The sequence below is a fragment of the Sturnus vulgaris genome, chromosome 1, assembly GCF_052056855.1.
Source record: "Sturnus vulgaris isolate bStuVul1 chromosome 1, bStuVul1.hap1, whole genome shotgun sequence".
NCBI lineage: Eukaryota > Metazoa > Chordata > Aves > Passeriformes > Sturnidae > Sturnus > Sturnus vulgaris.
Genome location: NC_142243.1, coordinates 118460881 through 118471385, shown reverse-complemented (window position 1 = coordinate 118471385; position 10505 = coordinate 118460881). Strand labels below are relative to the sequence as shown.

At 39.1% G+C, this 10505-nt stretch overlaps 1 protein-coding gene across 2 annotated transcripts; it reads left to right on the top strand.

Moving 5' to 3' along the window:
• The first annotated feature begins 11 nt into the window (after nt 1-11).
• SDR16C5 (short chain dehydrogenase/reductase family 16C member 5) lies at nt 12-10228 on the top strand. Of its 2 annotated transcripts, none has more exons than XM_014873084.2 (7): nt 12-187; nt 3076-3419; nt 5964-6095; nt 7083-7182; nt 7938-8082; nt 8649-8774; nt 9350-10228. In XM_014873084.2, exons 2-7 carry the CDS (start codon nt 3099-3101, stop codon nt 9441-9443), a joined length of 918 nt encoding a protein of 305 aa, XP_014728570.1. In that variant the 5' UTR covers nt 12-187; nt 3076-3098; the 3' UTR covers nt 9444-10228. The 2 variants fall into 2 exon arrangements, with proteins under 2 accessions (XP_014728570.1, XP_088031291.1); XM_088175165.1 differs by having other exon boundaries at nt 100-181.
• The last annotated feature ends 277 nt before the right edge of the window (nt 10229-10505 follow it).

Below are 10505 nucleotides of genomic sequence, written 5' to 3'. Positions count from 1 at the left end.
CGTCCCGCCCCCGGCCATCCGCTCAGCCCCGCGCCGGGGCGGGCTGCTGATAAAGGCAGGGCTGCTCCGCTCCGCCCTGCTCTGCTCCTTGCTCCCTTCGCACCGCTCTCATCCGCTCGCCCCAGAGCTGCTGCGCCACGCCGGGAGGCGGAGGTGCCCTGCCTGTCCTTCAGGCCGGCAGGCGAAGGTACCGCGGGGCCGGGACGCTGTGGGCCGGGACAGGGTGTGCGAGCTCGGTAGGAGGATCGAGGGCCGCGGGCAGCCGGGCGCTGCGGGGCAGCGACGCGTCCTGGGGAGGCGGCCTGAGCGGGGGCGAGCCGGTCACTGCAGCTGAACGCGGCTCCTGCGGTTTCTTATGATGCCGATTGGGTTGGTAGGCGCGCTGTGCCAAGTGAGAGTTAGCTTATCCAGCATCCCCAGGGGGCGAGGAATTTACTGCTGCACTTGGGCAGCCTTGGCTACAGGAATACTATACGTTTGTGGGATTGCAACTCTCTCGGTACAGTGAGAAAAATTCATCCTTGCCAAAGCTGCTCAGGCGATTGCGTGATCAGACTTTAGTCCTTCGACTAGCAGAGGTGGTGTCCCTTCAGCTGCCAGACTCAATCCTGTGATTCGTGAGCAGCGGTGGTCCGTGAGACTCTGTCAGGTCTGTAAAAGCCTGTCGGTCGTGAGCGGTGGCACACGGGCCAACAAGCCTTTGCCGGTCAAGTTTATCTGCACTCGATATCTGTCTGATACTTCCCTACCGCATAAAATCCTTCCACACTTACGTGTGTCTGGACACAGGCATACTAAAAAACAGTACAAGGCATCACAAGTGATCTGAGGCTGGCCACCTTGGTTAATTCATCTGTAAATACATCCCTGCACACTTTAGTTGACAAGCCAAATCGGCCAAGTGAGTGGCAAATTTAATTGTCTGTATGCATATGCTTGGTTACAGTAGCTGGTGTAATCAGCAATACTAATCATTGAGTGAGAATGGAGACCCAGTCAAACCTGGTTAGGGGAGAGATGTGTCCACGGAAATTAAGCATCTCGTTGAAAGACGCAGAGTTAGTCTTCTAAACAGGAAGCCTCCTGTGGTCTGTATGCAGACTCCATTAAGTGAAAATAATACTTCTCTGAAAGATCTAATGGGCCTCTGACCTATACAAGCCTAATATATGAATATTTTACTTAAAGAATTACTGTCGTGAATTTTAAACTGAGTTTAGGTCAAATTGTGTATTGCCTCTGACAGCAATTTTCTCGCTTGGTTTTCCGTAGGGATTATTTTTAACACCCTTATCTATGCCAGAGATACCAGTCCCCTTTCATGCAAATGGAGGGTTTGATGTTGAGTGCATTAAATTAGTGCAATCAAGTTAAATTCAGCAACTGCATTTATTTTAAAGACTTGTTGCTTCTGTTTTAGACTCAACAAAGAACCTGTGCTTCCAAAAACTTGTACTTTATAACTCTATTGTTGCTTAGAACTGTAATAGCTCTATAGATAAGAGAGCTTATTACAGGAAATGCCAATATTGGCTCTGGAAAAATGTTCCAGTGCTCTTTTGATATTTGTTTCACTTGTTACTGGTGTAACTGCCTCCGTGCACATTTTGTCACATTTTAATGAAAATGAGGAATAGAAAGTACTCAGCGGAAAGCATTCACCCCATAACTTTGCCAGAAAGATCTCTTTCTGTTTCTAGTTTCTTTCTTGTTTTTCTACCCACTATGTCTTTGACAAATGTTTTTCTGTTATCAGAACAGTTTTAACATGTCCTAATGTTTCTGCCAGAAAACTTTCTGAAGTAACTAGCTCTGCTCTAGCAGAGGCCTGTTTCTTTTCAAGACTGGCCTAGTTTCCCATGTAGAAAACCTGAGACTCATGGTTACACGTGTGCGTTCACATGCTGAATTTCGTGAACTTTGCTCAGAGTAGCAGAGACCTAAGTGACTTATCTCCTGGCACTTGTCAAACACGATTGCCTATACACATAGATAGCAAAGTTAACTAAGAGATGTAATCAGACTGGGCATGTAGTGCTGAAGGTTGAAGTGTAAGCGCCAGTGTGCTCTATCTTTAGCTGAGAAAGAAGATGTCATTGCTTCATAATGTTGTTAGTCAAAGATTAAAACCTGTTTTGACCAAAGATGAATTTCTTGCACGGCTTTTGTACACTGGGAAATAAAATAACATTCCTCCAAGGACTTGAAGGCCTGCTTGGTGTCAGCATTACTGGGATGTGCACAGATTGTGAGGTTAAACTCATACCTGAGGTAGTATGATTCCTATGACAAAAGCTTATATTTGCTTCATGCAGGGAGGTGAAGAGAAGAAACTCAACAACTTTGCAGTGCATTTTTAAAGAACTCTGTTCAACTGCAAAAGCAGACTCTCCTCAATAATGGTAGTACAGGTAGCTGAAAAGTCAGTACTGACAGACATTTATTTGTGTCCTTTGGAGATTAATAAGCATATTGTCTTCTGAAGCTCCTTATACTAATGTTTTTTCAGCACAATTGTGACTGTGACTTGTTCTGCATATGATTTCATGGTGACAAGGAGTGCCTACAGAGCAAAAAAAGTTGTAGTCCTAAAAACAGAACTTTTCCTGACCTATAGTACTAGTTTGTGAGCACAAAAGCTCTTTGATCAAACCGTAAGTTTTGATTTGTAATTGTCATGCATTTCTGTTTGAGATGCTGAATGGGCAGATTTTTGTTAGTAGTAGTAGTATGCATTTATTTATTTTAGATTTTTGTCCACATTCTGTCAGGGCATAGAATGAAACCCATGGCATGAGGGATGAGGAATTTCTAAAGTAGATGAAGGTAGGTGTTTCCTACTGCTGCTGAATGGTAAATTAATTGTGTACTGCATCCTGGAGGAAAGTGGAAGCAACCTGAAAATGAAACAGAAACAGGACAAATGGTGTAAGCCTGTGTATTTTTTTGAAACAACAGTCAAAAGCAGGCTAGAGAATATATTTAGAATGGATCTGAAAATATTTTTGCAGTGTTGATGTTTGCATTTTCTCTGTGGTTTACCCGATCTGGTAAATGTTTTGGGTTTTTTGTCAGGTATCTGAAGAAATAACCTGAAGATGAACTTCTTCCTGGAAACATTAAGATTCATTGTATTTTTTGTTTATTACTTACTGGAGTCACTGGTGTTCTTGGTTGTTCCTGTACGGAAGAAGAATGTTAGTGGTGAAATCGTATTAATAACAGGAGCAGGAAGTGGCATTGGAAGACTCTTAGCAATAAAGTTTGCCAGCCTTGGAGCCACTGTGGTCCTCTGGGATATTAATCAAGAGGCACTCAACTGCACAGTTAAAGTGGCCAGAGAAAATGGAGCAGGAAGAGTACACTCTTATGTCTGTGACTGTAGCAAAAGACAGGATATCTACAGAGTAGCTGACCAGGTAAAGTATCTTCTTTGTGGCTTTGACATTATTCTGAGTGTAAGCGTGGGTGTAAGATGCATGATTAAGTTTTCTAGTGGATTCAAAGCAAGAGATTAAAGTTAATTCATTCTGAATGTATTGTGCTTCCTATCTATTTCAAGAATTTTGGTTTTTAGAGTTGACTGGTGTATCTCTATTCCTTAAAAAATAAAAAGAGACGGCTTTCTTTTTCAGTAGCACATTTTAACTGGGTAGCTTCTCATTCATTCATTCAATTACCAAGCAGGCACTTAATCGTGAAGTGCGGAAAATCAATTTATTGAAGCTAAAGCAGTATTTCAAGTTCTGGCAGCCTTTTACCAAAAGACCATACATTGTAAAAAGGATTAACTGCTTAGGCAATTTTCAAATAATTCCATTGCTGTGAAGAGATTTTTGCAGACTTACTTTATCTGAATTAATAAATGTATCTTGATGTCTTAAATATTTCTTTCTTTCATTTCTGAAGAGTTTTGTAAACATAGTGTGGGGTTAGATAATTTGGACAGACTAGCAGTATTGCCAAAAGCTAAAATTGTTAAACAGTTTAAAGTGTAAGAACCTGTTCTCATTGGCTTAGAATTTGCTAAACGTAACTGTTGAACTAAGAGGTTTCCACAGTGAGTATTGCCCGGCGATGAATTTTTTTTGAAAGAAGTTCAGCTGTCTTCAGGAACATCTGTTGGCTGAAATAATGTTTTGGTCCTCTTTAAGAAGCTCTAGCCTTCTGTCTTTTTCTATCTGTGCAAAAATTACTATGACAAGCTTTCAGATGCATGCAGCTTGTGCATGAATTGCAGCTTGTTAGGGGATGGTGCTATTGGTTTTGTATTCTAGTAATAGTGATCAGCCTTAGTCCCCCTTGCAGCTCTGTTACACCAGCTGAGCTGGACATCTGCTGTCCTTGCAGAGAAGTTGCACATCTCTCCACAGTCCTGCTGTGGACCTGCTGAACTGGGAGAACTGGAGGAAGAGTATTGTAGTGAATGAAGCAGATAAAAATTAACCTTTAGTTTTGAGGACTTGAATTGAGGGCGCTGTGGGCCCATGGAGAAAAGCAGTGGCTGAGCCATACTGGCCAAATTGAAAAGAGAACAGGGTGTAGATCTGTGTGAGATAAGTTCAGGATGATGCAAACAGAGCTAGGCAGGAAAAAAAAGTTGTATTAGGGTCCAGTGCATGGTCCCTCACTTGAAACCTTCTGTCAGCAGTTCAGCAACTGTCAAGATTCATTAATAATCCTCATGCTGATCTGCATAGAAGAAAACACCGTACTACCATTATTGCAGAAATGGCATGTCCTGCTGCTGATGTAGAATCATCCAATCTTACAGTTACAAAAATACTTTAGTATTAGGTGGTGCTCAGTTTACTTCATGCAATGTAGTAGACTTTGGTTCTTAGTGTTCACCATCAGCCTTTGCAAGATATGACAGCAAGGTTCCAGGTCCTTTTTTCCATCTGGTGATTCAGCTTTATGCAGACTTGAAGTTTTGCAGGACTATATTCATGTTGGCAGAGCAGGATATTTTTGAAAACTTTGCTCCCAATAAAACAGTCTTAAAGCCAAAATGAAATGTATGTGAATCTTTAATATATACTTCATCAGCCACACAGAGACACCACGAAAAAGTTACTTTGGTAGGAAGAAAACCCAAAGGTTTTGCATGTATCAGGTCATTGTTTCTTTCCAATAGGAAATAATAGGATCCAATAGGATGAAGAACAATCTTTTAGCTATTAAAACCTATAGCTTAAAATTTATTTCTAATGTCCCTGTTCCAGAAGTACCCAGCTCCTAAAGCTTAGTTAAAAAAATAGACAAGATTGGAGAAAGTTTAAGGAAGATTTAACTTAAGCTAGAATAAAGGATAGGTGATAAATTGGTCTTTAATTCTTCACTGTTATACCCATTTCATTTTTCCCAGATAACTCAGATCAATGACCTGTACTTCAGATTCTATATTAAATATTTTCATTCTCCTTTGGAGAGCTGACACAATATCATGCTATCAGCTGGCTTACAGTTCTCTCAAATCAGTCTGTTCATGAATGTTCTCAGTCTGGAGCTAAAATGAAAACTATGCTTCCTCTTACTAAATTAAATGTATAGATATTATTTTTATTCAACTTAATTTCTGGGGTAGAGTGCACCAGATTCTAACCCAGAATTGCTCTTTAGTTTTAAGATGTGTTTACTGTGGCAAAATACTTTGTTATGTTAGTTAAGCTTCCTGCATTAAAGACTTACCTGGAACATTTGTCCTCGGAAACAGAGGTGCTGAAAGCAGAAGCTTGTGTGGAGCTGTTGGACTCCACAAATCTGAAGAAAATCCATTTGAGAGCTCACCTTTAAAAAGGCATCAGGTGAGACTGCAAGAAGCTGAGGTGTTTGGATCCATAACAAGCATAAGTTCAACTTATTTAAATGTATAATATTTCTCTTTGTTAAGTTTTCATATATAATACTTGGAAAGAATGTTTTGTATTTATTGCACACTATCTTGGTGCTTTTTGTTTTAGGTTAAAAAAGAAGTTGGCGATGTCAGCATCCTGATCAACAATGCTGGTGTTGTAATTGGGAAGAGATTTCTTGATTCTCCAGATTCACTTGTAGATAAAACCATGGAAGTGAACACGATGGCACACTTCTGGGTAATATCTGTATTTTGTATGTACATACTAAGACATCCTTTTAACATGTTTTCAGTGTTAATTTTGCCTTTTGGAAATGAAGAAAACGTGAGGATATAGAGCTCTTTGGAAATTCAGTCAGAAATTATACAAGAAATTACTTTGCTCTGGAGTCTGTAAAATTTTTTAAAAGTGTGGAAGAATGGATCCTTTGGGAACCTCTAGTGTAGCTAGGTGGAAGCACTTCACATTGAGAAATTCTCTTAAGAACAGAAGTCTACCATCTGCTAAATTCTGAGGTTAGTCATATGTTACAGTCTCATTATTAATTGACATGAAGCTGGCCCACCCTAAGAGTTGCTGCCCCTAGTAACAGAGACGTGTTCAATTCTACTTCAGTTCTTCTGCTCTGTTAGTGTTCTAATTGTTCTGTAGCTATGATAATTTCAGCAAGAAACACCACATCTTCTGATAATCCTCTTGGTAGTAAGTGAAGCTTTTATCTAGATTGAGTAACCTGGTGTGTTTTTTCTTCTTTTCAGTGAAAACAGGTCACCTATATGGTGTTTCTACCATAAAGAATTGTAAAGAAAATATTCAATCACATTTCAGTTTATCTAGAAATAAATTTAATTACAGAGATTTAATGAATTTAATAGAAGGAAAACATGAAATTAAAATCTTTGCCATTTCACAAAATTTGCAGTGAACACTTAATTCTCATTTGAAAGAAACTTCATGACTAGATTAAGTTATATATTTAGCTTTCATGAAGTTACCATCTGTCTTTGGTAGTACTGGTGCGGTAGGAACTCCCCATTTAAATAGCTGAAGGTTGTAGTTCAGACAAGCTCCACATACATACACACATCCTTTCCATAATGGAAGGGGAAAAGCTTATTTAAACTGTTGGGAGAAATTCTCTAAAATCAACAAGCACCTTCAAAATATTATGCCGTGTAGCTTACTTAGTAAACTGTTACATTGCAACTCTGTTTTCTTTTGCAGACTTACAAAGCCTTCATCCCAGCAATGATTGCTGCTAACCACGGACACTTGGTTAGCATCGCGAGCTGTGCAGGGCTGTGTGGAGGCAGTCAGCTTTCAGGTAGTGCATTAAAGCTAATAAGTTCGATTTTAAACTCTGCAATCAATATCCATGGGTGAAACAAAACACTGTAAGTGTTTTGTAAGCAAGTAGTCAGACTTCCAAAACAGCTGACCTTAAATAGACTGTTTCTTTACAAAGCATTTTCCAGAAGCTCAGCAGTGCTGTTAAACAGGTTTTTCTGCCAAGGCAGAAGGATCTAGAAACCATATAGAACTTTGGAAGCTGAGAAACTCAATGTTGTTAAAATTTAATTGTAGGTTTCTGATAGGGAAGAGGCCACTTTAGATTTAGAGGAAGCTCAGAAGGCATTTCTGAAACATGTATACAAAGAGGGAGGAATATGAAATGAGGTGGCATAGCAATAAAAGAAATCTAGCTTCAAGGGAGTGATAATAAGTACAAATTGAGTTTCAAATTGAAACCACATTAGAGAGCCTTGAAAACATGAGTTTGAGGTATAATAAGTGAGTGCATGGATTTAAAGAAAAAATGGTATGCAAAAATAATTTAGTTGACTGTTGTTCCTTAGAAAGTGGAAAAGTGGTAACAGGGATGACTTGAGAAACCCTCTGTCAGTCTAGAACAACAGTTGATTTAGGAGAGGAAAGAAAAGGAACAAATCACATCAAAAGCAAATTTTAACCTAATCCTGAAAACCATTCTTATTCAGATGTGAAGTGGTTTAGTATTGGACAGTAAAGTTTAATTTGTAAATTTAAATATTTAACTGCAATTAATGTTTTATTTTACAGATTACTGTGCAAGTAAATTTGCAGCAGTTGGTTTTGCAGAGTCAATTGATATGGAGCTGAGAGCTCTGAGAAAGACTGGTGTTAAAACCACAATTGTGTGTCCTTTTGCCATAAACACAGGAATGTTTGATGGTGTTAAATCCAAGTGAGTAAAGTCTTGTGAGGATTTTATGCATTTTTAGCATGCTATAAACTCCTATTTCCTTTATGAAAATCATGAGCCAGGCTTTTTTCTGCTTGTATTATTTTTAGGGCTTCAGATTGGTGTTAACAGTGCTATCCAGTGACTAGGCAACTCAAAAGTCCTAGGTGCTTTCACATTTCAGCTTAAATGAATAGCAAACATAATCGGTGTCCTTTCCTCTGCAGAAGCCAAGTGCTCCATTTGTCCTCTCTGGTTTCTAAATCCCCATTCTCCTCCTGAAATTGATGGCATAGCTTTGCTCATTATGCATATATACTGACAAAGTTTAGGAGCCAAATAAAAGTCTGGTGTGTCTTAACATGAGATATCTGGTTTTATCTTATGAGAGGTCATACGGGGGAAAATAACAATATCCACTCACTCTAACAAAATGACAATTCTGTTGTTCATAGGACTTGTGGTATTTATTTCTTTTTTTAGTTGAATAACTGTAAAATTGAGACTTTTTTGAATAAAATGTGAATCCAAAGCAATTTGTATTATAGCAATAAATATTTCCTTTTCAGGTGGCCAAATCTGCTTCCTGTGCTGGATCCAGAGTATGTGGCTGACAGGATAATCAGTGCTGTTCGGCAGAACCAAGAAATGTTGCTCATACCACGCATCCTTTATGTTTTACACTTTTTTAAAAGGTAAGTTATGTTTCTTTTCCCCTCTCTCTTTTCTGTCTGGGGATGCTTAAATTATAAAAGAGGCTTCTGCTCATTGGTGTGAATTTTCATGAAGTTATGCATGTTTTTGAAAGGGGTTTTTTTTGTTTGTTTGTTTCTATGGGTTCAGTCTACCCTTGGGCCACAGAACAATGACAGAAATGTCCAACTGTGCCTTGCTGGCTCCATTGGGGTGCACTTTTACTGGGGGCTGTAGAGACTGGGCCTGCTTCTCCATGACTGTATGTCAGAAAATTATTGGTTGGAAAAGACCTCTAAGACCTCTGAGTCCAACTGCAAACCCATCTGGTGTCTTGCTCCAGCATTTGGGCCTTCTAGACTCTATTGCAAGTCAGGTTGGACTACTGATCCAATAACTCAGGCTGCCAGATGAGTGTAAATGTTATTTTGAGAAGACCAATGGGTCTACATTCTAAAGAGTGTACTGCCTTTGCCAGTATTAGCCGTGTTAAACTAATCCTGTGATAAAACTGAATAACTTTTCTGATGTCTCTCTGTTCCTTTTTATCTTCTTCCTCCATGTCCCTACCTTACAGCTTCCTACCAGTGAAAGCAAGTGTTCTCCTTTTAGACTACTTTGGAGGCCTTGATATCATGAATACCTTCAAGGGTCGACAAAAGAAAGAGTGAAAAAGCACAAAATTCAGAGACCAGCAGCTCTAAAGTGGGTGTTGTTAAAGGTGGTGGTGGGAAAGGTTCGCTTCACTAGCAGCTATGAACTTTGGGTGCCTCATCTCTCAATAGTAACAAGATTTTCAAGAGTTGCTTTTTAACTGGCTCTTTATCAACAGCTTTTATCTGAAATATTTTTTTTTTAGTCCAGAGAATTTTTTTCTTTTCACCTCATTATGAAAATACATTAGTTGAATTTAGTTGCTTTGGTTTATAATGCCTTAAATGTGATCCTGCAGCACAAACCAATATTTGGCAACTTTGGGGGAGGAGAAAAGACCAAGAAACTACATGTATTTACCAGGTAGCCAGAAAAGCCCGTAGTGGGTCTGACTTCTTGCTGCCATTCAGTGAACCATGAGGATAGGCTGTACTGCCATTACCATTCCCTGGTAAGCTGAGAAATTCAAGAATTTCCTCAAACAATATTTCTAAGTCTTACAAATAAAAGTTTTGTGAGATAAAAATATGCACTGTGTTGGTGAAAAAAAACAATTACATTTATTAATTTTTGGAGGTGTGATCTCTCAAATCACAGATGACAATGGATGTTGGGACAGGGAAGGGTATATAAATTAAGCATTTGTGTTGCTAATGTACATCGTGCCTAATTTACTTTGAAAGCTAATACCATGGCTGCAACTTTGTAACAGAAGCTTTTGTATCTTTTAAGTGCAGTATTTTAAGAACTGCTTTAAATTTTCATCTCCTAAGAAGAATAAACTTGTTTTTATGAAGCATGAGACTGCCAGTCTAGGTGGTTATTCAATGTCTTGTCAACAAAGACAACGAGCTACTAAAAGCAAGGGTATTGTGTTGTACAATAGGAGTTTCTCTTGGGATTATTTCAGAAAGGAATGATGCTGACAGAACTGAATGATATAATTACAGCCATCCTTTGAGTAACAGCATAATGTTTTGCTTCTCTGAGTCGTGTAACAGGTTGCCTGTGTCTACAGAGGCTTGTTTTACTTTCCCTTCTCTCTTAGGACTGTCCACTTATTTTGAGCATATGCTGAA